At 37.8% G+C, this 12,737-nt stretch overlaps 1 protein-coding gene across 1 annotated transcript; it reads right to left on the bottom strand.

Moving 5' to 3' along the window:
• Nucleotides 1-7,910: 7,910 nt before the first annotated feature.
• On the bottom strand, nt 7,911-9,918 carry LOC132041429 (uncharacterized). Its single transcript, XM_059432144.1, has 2 exons — nt 9,039-9,918; nt 7,911-8,719 (listed from the first exon to the last, which is right to left on the bottom strand). The coding sequence occupies exons 1-2, from the start codon at nt 9,916-9,918 to the stop codon at nt 7,911-7,913; spliced, it is 1,689 nt and encodes a 562-aa protein (XP_059288127.1).
• Nucleotides 9,919-12,737: the final 2,819 nt, after the last annotated feature.

The following is a 12,737-nucleotide window of genomic DNA, read 5'->3' as shown; positions in this document are numbered from 1 at the left end:
TTACTAGAAAAACTTGAAATTAAAGAACTCTGAATGTTCTACTATAATCCTTCTTTTCTTACTTGTCAATAAATTAATGGAACTCTGAATTCTATAGCTTAGAACCTTGCATGCTATTGTTTGTTACAACATGGTGTTCATCATTCATATGCTTCCTTGTGCTGCTAGATACTCTAAAGTAGATCCTTATTCCCTTTTCCTTCATATGTTTCTTATCCTGTTTAACTATGAGATTCCAGTTTGGTAAAATTGTTTGTATGCTTATTATTTTCCCACCATCATAGACAATTTGAGTTAAATTTTATGTGGAATTGAAAAAAAAAAAATTCAGACCTATCCTAGTTCTAGAATATGACTTTGACAAAATGATTTTTTTTGGTATATCAGTTTGTATGTGTTGGTTCCTTTTTATGTTGCTTGTATGCAAGTATTCTTTTGAGACATAATCAGCCTTTTCCTATTTACATTATAATCTAAGTATGCTCTTAGAGGTGTTGAGGTGACTTGATATGAAGCAAGCCATTTAGATAAGTAAGCCTAGTGAGGTATTTAGAATAGGTTGTTTTGTAGTGTAAGCAAGCCTTTCTTGGTCTGGCTGTCTTTTAACCAATCCTAGAATAAGAAATGTTTTAACTAATTCATTCCTTTTAAGCTATTTGATGAAGTTGAGGTGGTCCATTCCCTTATTTTGATGTTTAACATCTTTCTGGGAAATGATCTTTGTTGTGATAACTAGTATTGGGAAAAAACTCTTTGTTTGTTAGCCATTAAACAGGATGTTCATAGCTCCTACTTGTTTATGTTCAATGAATTAATAAAGCTCATGCTTCAGTTTCTTATTTCCAAAATTTTGAGAAGCAGGTTGTTTCACTTCATTATTTGTGATTGTCCATAATAGTAGCAGAGATCAGGAGCACTTGTAACTGGATGCTAGATAAAGGGGAGGAAGTTAGTTGCTTGTCTTCTTTGGTCTTAAATAAGGCTGGGCATGACCCATATGTCATTTTTAGTTTCAGAATATTGAGTGTTTGCAGGTATTGGTTTATTTATATCAGTCAGGTGCCCTAATAGTTAATGAATCATCCTGTTTGGGATCTAAGAGGCTTGAAAGGGCTGCTGATTCTTCTATCTTTATAAAGGTAGGATGTGGTCGATAAGGGTTGAATGTCAAACATAGGGTTATAAAGTTATTACATTAAGAGGTTTAGCTAGGAAACTGGCTGTTTTGTAGCATGTTCAAGGCTTCAGCATACCTGCTTTTGACTTTATTTTGTATATCTCTTGTTGGTGCTTATTCTCTTTTAAGAAATATTTGATGAAGTTTTAAAGTTTAGAGTCAGTCGGAATGTCCAACTTCAATCTAGCTAAATATGTTCTCAAGAGTCTGCATTCTTTGAAAAGGAAGGAACTGGTTTTAAAGCTACTGTTTCAGTCCAATATTTGTAAATTTAGCTTAGTCTTCTCCCTATTTTGTCTAGCATCTCAAAAGATCATATATCACTTAGGAATTGTTCTTTTGAAGTTTGAATGATTTGTGAAATGTGTATTTAGTCTTTTATCTATTAGCAATAATCATGATTGGAGTGCTATAATCAAGTGATGCACTTTCTTCCTTTTGTTTGCAAGATAGGGCTGTGAAACAGCTTGTTCCAATCTAGGTGTGTTAGAAAATGTAAGCTCTGAGAAAACCAGTTCCTATAGTTAGAATTGACTGATTTGTTGTTGTTGTGATTAAGTGTTGAGTACCACATCTATGCAGTATGCCATGTTAAGAATTTCCCTTAAGTCTTTAATTTTAAAGTTCAGTAGTTGCTTAATGATCATATGCTAGCCCCTCTTGATGGACTGCCTAGTTTAATTGTTGTGTTTATAAGAAGACCTGTCCAGTTAGTTTACTATGCATGTATCTTACTCTTTGAGGTGTTTCAATCTGCTGAGTTGCTAGACACAATAAACAGGTATAAAGCCAGTTGCTTGACCTACTGTTCCCCATATATATGTTTGAAAAATGAACATTAGATATGAGTAAGAGGTCTAAAACTGTCGAAACCCTCTTCTAATTGACCATAGGTCTTTGAAGACATAAATCTTACATCTTCTCAATTTTTCAAACTGCTTGAGTGATTGTTGACTTGGACATGATCCCATTACTTTCCTTCTTCTTTAAACTTGTTTCTAGTGTAGTTAGCGTTCCTAGATAATTTTCATTGGTGCCTGATCAGCCCTGTGTCCACCATCAGTATGACACTGTTCCATTTTGTATTTGGTGTAGTTATCACTTTGTTTGTTGGTGCTATGTTGTGATTTCTGAATTCCTTAGCTTATGTATATGTGCAACATCCTATGCCTCACAATCTCTAGCTTCCATTGAATATGACCAAGTGAATAAAGTTTCTTCTTGTCCTTTAATGCATAAATTGCTTAGTGAAAAAGAAAAGGAAATGAATGTTATGTTCAGCCCAGTTAAAGAAAGCTAAAATAATCTGACTATTAAACCTTGTGTGACTATATCTCTTAGCTTTAAAATACATAAAAATTCTGCTTTGTGTCCTGTTTGTTCCCTTCTTTTAAATAGCTGCTGGTATGTTGATAAAAGGAAAATGTGGCAGACCCTTTCTTACTCACAAACCACGAGTTGTGTTCAATATGTGATAGATGTTTGCTTGATCTTTCCTTATTAAGAGTGTTGATTGAAACTGTTGAAATCCAGCACTAATCTTCTTCTGTTTTAAGATTGGAGTGGAATAGTGGGCATCCTGTTTGGAGATTTTCTTTTACCTTTTTTTCTAAAAATTATCTCTTGTGTGTTCACTCATGAAAGTATTTCTAAATCTTGCTTGCCAATTAATAGTTCCCTTGACTGCATTTTTTTTCCTACTGTCCTGGTGGTTGAAATCTAAGGCAAACTTAGGGATTGGTTTAGCCTCCTTCAATAGCCTGCCATGCCAAGGTTCTAGAAACCTTTGGACCCTATGCTGCGTTGAAAATCAGATGGTGGTAGCCTCCTTTGTTGTTTTTATCTTTTGAACTATGTATTCGGTCTAATGTTCAAGAATCAGTCTCTAAGCCAAGTTTTCTTTCAAAATGCTTAGTTGCATGGTGTCTTAATCCCTTGGCAACTGTTTTCAAGTGATTAATTACCAAATAGTTGGTTAAGTTGTTAGTTTGTCTATAGGTCTGGATTGTTGATACTCAAAATCAAGAATATGTTCCTCTATTTTGAGCTTAAATGATTTAATTTTTAAGATTTTGGAACACTTAAAATTTGCATATAAAAGGGTTAACAAAAATAAGTATACACGTAGGAGAGTTGCAAAGATTATGATGACATGATAAACTTGTTTGCTTGCCTTAAAATCTGTTTGCATCATCATTAATATGATCTACTTAGCTTAGTTCTTTCTTTCAAAAAGTGATATTAGGATGGGCTCACTTCTTGCAGTGTTTTGTTGTTAATTTGCTATTACAAAGCGTGTGTGTGTGAGAGAGATATTTGATTAAAGTAATGGCATATCTGTGGAAAGTTTCCCTTATGAAGTTTATTGGATATTGTTTAAGGCTAGAATTATATGTGGTTTCTTGATTAGTTAGTTTTTGTCATTATAATCTCTCTAGTTTGCTTCTAATTCTTTTCATCTTTTTTTTTTCATGGCCATCATGGGAGCATGTGGGAGTTGTAGCCCAACTCCAATTCTACCCAGCAGCATAAGAGCGACCGAGAATTACAAGCATCTTATTCATGTCTAGCTGTCCCCTACTTTCGTGCAAGAGTCTCCGTCCCTCTCCCTCTCTTAAAATTTTGTATCTTTCGTATTATTACACGTTATTTGCACCCTTTGACTAACATATTTATGGGTTCGTATTTGTGGGATTTTATTTCTTGTTTGTTTGTGAACTCATGAATGGCCGAGCTTTGTCATTGACCACTTTTCTTTAGATATAAATCTTGGTTTAAGGATAGCTTAGGATAAAGAAGTGACAAACGTCCCTTTAACTTTGCGTATTTCACAGGTTGTAAACATTTTCTAACTAATAGATAAGGCTGATTTTTTCTTTTCTCTTTTTCTTCTTTAAAGTTGATTAACGTTCCTTTTTTTTTAAAATCCATTTTAACAAAATGAGCGATTTAAATAGGGGTTTCAAAAGGATAAGATGCGTATTTTATGGGTAATCATTTTCTATTTTATGCTAACATATTGAACAGGTTAGATTCATTAAATTTAAATGAGGAAGTTATATTAGAGCCCGAGTATAGTGGCTCAAGCTATTTTACGAAAGCTATAAGGTAAAAATCCCATTTTATATGCACTCACACACACACACACACACACACACACACACACACACACATATATATATATATATATATATATATATATATATATATATATATATATATATATATATATATATATATATATATATATACTATTTTATTTTCAGTAATTCCTTTAATCGTCTTTTCATCATGCGTATATGTATATATTATTTCCATATAACAAGAAAATAGCTATTTTTGAACAATTATATGCCATTTGTCATAGGATATAAATATCGTACATATACATTATTTTTCTTAAAATATGCATTTCTAATCCTCTCGTTTTATACTATTGTATACAAGAATACATCATGAATATACACATACATATGTTTACATCTCATGTATACTAACTACTGCCTCTACAATAATCATACACATATACCATTTTCATATACATATATATCACATATACTATCTAATTCTTTTACATATCACATATATACATTGTTTTTCTTATAAAAAATATATCCCTCTTTATTCTATATTATACATACTATTCTCATTTAAAATAAATGTCAATGCATATTTTCCTCATGCATGCGTTACCATTAACTACTTCCTTTATAAAATATGCATTTATTCACATAGTTATAATTACTTTAAAAATTCCCTTTTTTTTCCTACAAATAGTTTTGATAGAGTAGTTTCTTTTCCGCAATTCTTTAAAAATAGGTAATAATAAAAATAAGAAATAGATAAAAAATCTCCTTTAGTGTTAATTAAACTAAGTTTAAAGACTGTCCTCGGATAGGCTCTGAGGGATGCTTAACACCTTCCCCTTGGGGTAAATAAAACCCTTACCTAGAATCTCACAGGTTTCAAAGACTAAAAATGGAGTTTACATTTTTACAAATGGTTTCCTAATGTTTCCTAAAAATTAGGTGGCGACTCTAAAAATTTGCAAAACCAGAGAAAACATAGCCTATAAGTTGTGACTGGTTTTAATCCGTTAAAAATAGGGCACGACAGGCGGCAGCATGATACATAGAAGATTTACGTTGCTTGAAGCTCAAGAGATCACAAATCTTGTTCGTCAATTTGTTATCAAATGGCTTGCCATTGTCTATTATTATGTAATGAGGAATGCCGAAGCGGTAGATGATATTTACTCGGATGAAGTTCGCAACATTCTCCTTCTTCACTTCTTTAAGAGCAACAGCTTCAGCCCATTTTGAGAAGTAATCGGTTGCAGCCAAGATGTACAAGTGTCCACCAGAGGATTTCGGCAACGGACCAACGACGTCTAACCCTCAAGCGTCAAATGGCCAAGATGCAACGGTCGGGTGCAATGCTTCGGGCGGCTGATGTATAAAATTCGCATGAAACTGACAAGCCTTGCATCTTCGAGCATAGTCTGAGCACAAGCCTTGCATCTTCGAGCATAGTCTGAGCAATCTTTCACCATGGTTGGCCAATAATATCCCATCCATTTTATGTGGAAGTGGAGCTTTGGTCCAGATTGATGTGATCCACATACTCCTGAATGTGCTTCTTGCAAAGCTTGGACTGCTTCATCCTCCCCCAAACATCGCAAGAGTACTCCCTCAAAAGATCTTCTATATAAAGTATCCTTGTAATAAAGGAATCGAGGTGCACGACGACGAATTTCAGTTCTTCTTCTTGAGCCTTCTGGCAGTATCCCATAACTCAAGTAGTCAATGATGGGTTGTCGCCAGTCTTCCTTCGCAGCTTCAGAAACAGCTATGAGATGCTCAAGCTCATTTTCTGCACCTTCATCCTCATTTAGTGGAGGTACTACCCATTTTCGACAGATAGTCACTTGTGTTTGATCTAGCAGAGTAAGCACTGAAGCTAGAGCAGCTAAAGTATCGGCTTTCTTATTTTCCTTCCGAGGAACGTGCTGAAGAGTCACGTCACCAAGCCATCCTATCAACTTCTGAGCATAACCATAACAGGGGAGTAATTCGGGCTTCTTAATTTCATAGCTTCCCAAGAGTTGATTAATCACCAACTGAGAGTCACCAAAGACTTGCAACTGCAACTGCTTCATGTCGACAGCCATTTCAAGTCCAAGTATTAGTGCCTGATATTCAGCGACATTATTGGAGCAACATTGTGTCAAAGTAAAAGAGTATGGTAGAACTTCTCCTTGCGGATTAACAAACACCACACCAGCACCAGCCTCATCACATTGTGCAGCACCATCAAAGTACATTTTCCATAGAGGTTGAATTTCAACGACCATTGCATCTTCGTCGGGAAGTTCATCAGTTAGTTCCCAATCATCAGGTATCCGGTGATCTGCTAAGAAATCTGCCAATGCCTGTCCTTTTATAGCCTTTTGAGGGATGTATGTAATCTCAAATTATTGAAACTGGAGGTACCATCTTGCTAGTCGATCACTGAGGACTAGTTTCGACATCACAAACTTGATGGGATTTGCTCTGAAAATAAGGTTAACACTATGAGCTTGAAAGTAGTGCTTCAACTTTTGAATCGAGAAGACTAGTGCCAAACACAACTTTTCAATTGGCATGTAATTCAACTCATTTGGTGTCATCATTCTGCTCAAGTAGTAAAGAGAATCTTCTTTCCCTTCACTATTCTCTTGAGCCAACAACGCTCCAACTGACCTTTCTTGTGCTGAAATATATAGTATCAATGGTTTTCCAGGTACAGGGGCGATTAGAACTGGAGGCTTCATTAAATATGACTTGATATTCTCAAAGGCATTAGTACATACTTCGTCCCACTTGAAAGGGGCACCCTTCTTCATGGGACGACTGAACGGTTGGCACCTTCCAGCTAAATTCGAAATGAATCTCCTAATGTAAGCTAGCTTACCTTGCAGGCTTTTTAACTCATGAATATTTCGAGGCTCGGGCATTTTCAAAATCGCATCAACTTTGGCTTGATCAATTTTGATTCCACGATGTCGAACAATGAAACCAAGGAATTTTCCAGAAGTAACTGCAAAGGCACATTTTAATGGATTCATTCGAAGTTGATATCTCCGAAGTCGCTCGAACACCATTCTCAGGTCTTGCAAGTGGTCGCTCCTCTTTCTTGATTTTACCACCAAGTCATCCACATAGCCTTCAACATTTTTGTGGAGAAAATCATCAAAGATATTCTGCATAGCCTTTTGATATGTGGCATCAGCATTTTTCAAACTGAAAGGCATCACTTTATAACAATAAATACCCTTGGGTGTAGGAAATGCAGTAAGCTCTTCATCTTGTGGTGCCATGCGAATTTGGTTATAGCATTATGAACCATCCATGAAAGACATCGCCTCGTAACTAGTGGTAGCATCAATCATCAATTCTGGGATGGGAAGCGAAAAATCATCTTTAGGGAATGCATTGTTAAGATCCCTGAAGTCAACACAAACTCGAATTTGGCCAGTTTTCTTTTTCACGGGAACGATACTCGAAATCCATGTAAGATATTTAACTTCACGAATAAAGCCAGCTTCAATGAGTTTGTTGACTTCATTTTCGATTGAAGGAACCAAATCTGGTCTGAAATGCCTTTGGGCCTGCTTAACAGGACGGGCACCATTCTTGACCGCTAGATGATGGACTGCTACTTTGGGATCTAATCCAGACATCTCTTTATAACTTCAAGCAAAAACATCCCTATACTCTTTGAGTATTTCAATGTAAGTGTCTTCTTCATTAGCTGTTAGAAAAGCACTTAGGTAGGTGGGCCTTGGGTCTTCATCAGTACCAAGATTAACTTCTTTCAAGGAGTCTACTGTGGTCTTCACCCCTTCTTCAAGTTCTGAAGGAGCATCTCTAGCATCTTCATTCTCTTGAGAATCACTATCATTGAAAGATATATGGTAACACGCGGAGATGTCCTCCAACTTCTCGGCAACCTCCATCTGAAATGAAGTATCTTGATCACTTTGTATAGTAATATGATATGAAGAACCTACACTTTCCTCATCTTCGTCACGCTCCTTGGTATACACCACGGTGTGAGACTTTTCTTTTAGCACTTCCCCACATGAAACTATAAGGTTTGTTTGTCGCCTCATTCTCGAAGGAATCAAACTTTGTATATCCTTCTGGGTTCTAGGTAAAGCGAGCATTTTAACGCTTTGATAATCTTTGTGGAACTTGTTCTTCCTCTTCTTCTTCAGCTTCAACGGCCTCAATCTCTCAAACATAGAAGCTTTTGTGGTCGACTTTCCAAGACGATCAAACACTAAAGGCCTTTTGTTGGAAGCAACAGACTCATCTTCCACAGTGATATGGTTGGTACTTGTCCTTCTGATGGAGATGCAAACTGGCGGAGGTTGTTTGTATCCCAAACCTTTATGTGATTGCATCATGATAGCTGCTGATGGAATTTTCCCTAACTTTGAAGGCTCATTGGGGTTGTGCCCAGCCTTGACAAATAACTTGTAAGCATTTGGATCAAAGCCTTCAAATCATTTGTACGTTTGTAAGGAGTGCCATATTTTTTAGCGGATTCTGAGCCACGAAGTCTCCAAGTAGCTTTGAGGATAAATTTATTGCGTCAATTCTTCTGATAGGGAGAGTTAGCCCCCCTAACACATTTCCTTGAGCTTCAGATGGTTTCCCTTCCTCTTTCTTCAACTTTGGAACATAGCAGAACACGGGAGTTGTCTTCTTCTTCTTCTTCTTCTTCTTCTTCTTCTTCTTCTTCTTCTTCTTCTTCTTCTTCTTCTTCTTCTTCTTCTTCTTCTTCTTCAAAGACACAATGTTCCCTTTATTCGGACTGGGGTGCGGCACCTCAGCATCGACTCCAGCTTTTCCAATAGTCTCATCAGCTCTTTTAGTTGCGACCTTCTCACGGTCGGTCGTTGCGATGTCGTCGACTTTTACTTCTCTCATAATGTAGTTCTTCAAGTAGAACTTCGCATCGACGAAGTGTGACTCTGCTTCAGTAAATAGCTTATCATCAACAACTATCTTCTTTTTGACACTACCTTCGAGATACTTCAAACACTGATAGTAGGAGGATGGGACAACTTTGTTCTCGTGTATCCATGGCTTGCCAAGCAACATATTATACGAAGTCTTTGCGTCGATGACATGCATCCATACACTTGATGGCAAATCTTTGATGGTGATATCTACTTTGATAGCACCTATGGCTCGTTGCCCCCCTTGATTGAATCCTTGTATCATCAAGCGGCTTTCAGAAAGTTCTTCAGTTGTGATGCCAAGTTCCTTCATTGTGCGAATAGGAAGAATGTTAACTCCAGATCCATCATTTATCAATATTATGTTTATCCTCTTCTCGAGGGCATAGCCCACCATGTACAATGGACGATTGTGTGGTGTTTCACCAAGTAAAAAATCGTTATCTGTGAATGTGATTCTTGTATCACATGTGTGTACCTCTTTCGAAGAAGATTCAATAGGCTTTTCAGATGATGATAGAGACAATGTTGATAGGCTTTCATCATTTGCTTCATCTTTATCAGTATTGAAGCATGATGCCTCAATGTTGTCTCGAGCAGTCTTATTGCGAAACCAGCTTGGTAGGAATTCCCCCAAAGTCACGGGATGTCGTGGTTCTTGGTGGTAGTTCTCCTCCACTTTTGCTTTCTTCGGATGCTCAACTGATTTCTGCTTCCTTGGTCTTCTAGCCATCCTTTTCCTAGTTGGTGTTTTGTGGACTTGTTTTACAGCGTCTCCGCCTAGTCACCAAAATCCAACCTTCATCATTGGCTTCATCAACTTGGGTTCTATCTTCCTCCAATGGTCCTCCCTCATGTTCTTCAAAGCTTCATATCTGGACCGGATCGAAAGAACCAAAGGTGATAGAGGCTTGATTCGAACTTGCCTTCTCATCATCAAGCAGAATATTGTTTTCATTAGCCAACTGCATAACTTTGTCCTTGAAGATAAAGCACTTCTCAAGAGAGTGACCCACAAGTCGATGATACTTGCAATAGTTTAGGTCATTTGTTCTTCCAGCTTCATTGGGCCGCTTCATCTCTGGTAACTCAATGAGTTTCAGCTCAAGTAGTTCATCAAAAATTTCAGGGACATCAGAATCCAGGAAGGGGTATTCTCTTTCTTGCATCTCCTTCAAGGTCGACTTTCGACTTTTGTTATCTTGGAAGGAAGTTGCTTTCATACTCTGCTTCTTGCTCACCTTCATAGTAAACTTTACAGGTGAGATATTGACGTTCATAGATTCTTTGTTGTCACTCTTGGGAACGAACTTGCTCTATTTCTTGGGTTCCTGCTTGTCCTTTCCTTTGCGAGGGTCATATATGAGCATTACTTCATTCCCAGTGAAAGACATGCTTAACTCCATGTCATGAGTATGAGTATCTAGTTCTTTAAAAGACCTTGGCTTAATTCCTTGCAAGATGAAGTGAAGCCCCGAATGCATTCTTTGGATACACATCTCTATTGCAGAAGCTTCGCTGAGCCTATCTTTGCAGTTTAGGCTTACATTTCTCCATCGATTGATGAAATCGATAACTAGTTCGCCCTTCCTCTGGCGAGTGCTTATGAGTTCAACCATGCTCACGGTACGCCTTGTGCTATAAAAGTGATTGAGGAACTCCTTCTCTAGCAGCTCCCAACTATCGATAGAATTAGGCTCAAGATCGATATGTACCAGTCAAAGGCATTTCCTTTGAGGAAGGGGATGAACTGTTGACGAGATAGTCTTCAAAGGTCCCAGCGTTGTTACATGTTTCAACAAAATGTGCAACATGTTGCTTTGGATTTCCCTTGCCTTCAAATTGCTGAAATTTGGGAGGTTGATAATCAGCGGGCATCTTGAAGCTATCAATTCTTGTAGTGTATGGCTTTCCGTAAGTAAACGAAGACTTGGCAACAACTTCGTACTTATCCTTGATAGTCCCTTTGACAAACACCTTTAGTCGGTCAAGCGGAATCATCCCTTCGAAGAAACAGAATTTCCTTGGTAGATGGTACTTGTTTTGCACGAGGTTCGCCTTCTTGTACTTCTCGGACCCTTCCCGTGTGCGTGGTCGGATTCACCTTCCATTAATCCATCCATCTTGTCCATCAACTTCTCAATCCGAGCGTCTTGATTTGCACATGCTTGGCCAAGCCATCAATCACCTTTGTCAAGTTTGCCAGTGTCTCCTCCATTGATGAAGCGTTAGTTACCATTGCTTGCATAATTGTTGGGGATGTTGGAGAATAGCATGGATTATCACATAAGATGATCTTTGACTAGCCTACTTCATGTGATGTGAGTGGAGAGGATCCGTCGCTTGAAGTATCATCATCTTCCTTCATAGCAGAGTTCTTGGATCCAGAGAGATCAAGTAGAGCTAGAGTCTTCTTAATCTTTTCAGCAATGCGGCTTCCTTCCTCCGATGCATCAGTAGAGGATCTCACTCCTTTTGGAGATGAAGATCCAAAAACAGGAGTTGTTACGGATGACACTTGGAGTGCTTGTTGTCCCAACATGCTTGCTTTGCTCCTCATAACTGGTCCAATGCTACCAAAGGTAATGTCGAGGATGCTTTCCACATCAGCAGAGAACTTGGAGCTAGCAACCTTAGAGGAAATTGATTTGGAGTTGATCTTATCTGAAGTCATCTCGATGTTGTTAAACTTTGATGATTGAAAAGTTGAGATGAGAGGTAGAGATTGTCCCACTGGGCGTGCCAGAATTTGTAGACAATAAAATTCGCGTCGAGAAAATAATAATCAAGACAGAAAAATATTGCAACAATTGTTGTATTTGATTTCAGAATGCGAGTGTTACAATCTCTATGATTCCTCTGATTCGTCTTTTCAACAATAAATTCAAGGGCTTTTGAGCTTGATCTTGAACTGATGGATTTTATCTTGACTTGTAATTGAATTCAAGGGCCTTTGAGCTTAATCTTGAATCTGGTGGTCTTGATCTTGAACTTGTTCTTGGATTCAAGGCTTGAAGCTTGATCTTGAATCTTCATCTGGATCTCTAGAACTTCTAGAGAAATACTTGAATGCTTGAATGCTTGAATGCTTTTAGCTTGTAGAGAAATTTGTGGCATTTGATCCACGAGCTCTCCCCGGCTTCTATTTAGAATTTCTGTCCCTTTTCTGGATTATGAGACCCCTATTTATAGTTGTAGGATGGAGGAGTTGCGATAAGGACAGGCTTCTTTCGACCAATCAGATTTAAGCTGACATGTCGATATTTGATTGGCCGGAACATGTCGCTTGTACACATGGCACATTTTTATTGGCCTTTGGTTTGACTAGGCATGCTGCATCATTTTGACACGTGGCATGACGCTATAGGCTCTTTTATTTGACTTGGTGTGCCACGTTATTTGACCCGTGGTACCAATTTGGGCCTCTTGGATAAGATGACAGCTTAGGCTTGACAAATTGGGCTCATCATTTGTAGCTCAAATCAATGGACTAGCCCAACCAAATTGGACCTTTAATTAAATCCGTATTTATTGGACTTAAATAATTGATCC

The sequence above is a fragment of the Lycium ferocissimum genome, unplaced genomic scaffold (assembly GCF_029784015.1).
Source record: "Lycium ferocissimum isolate CSIRO_LF1 unplaced genomic scaffold, AGI_CSIRO_Lferr_CH_V1 ctg1020, whole genome shotgun sequence".
Lineage (NCBI taxonomy): Eukaryota > Viridiplantae > Streptophyta > Magnoliopsida > Solanales > Solanaceae > Lycium > Lycium ferocissimum.
Note: the sequence above shows the minus strand (reverse complement) of the source record. Positions and strands in the feature narration are given on the sequence as shown.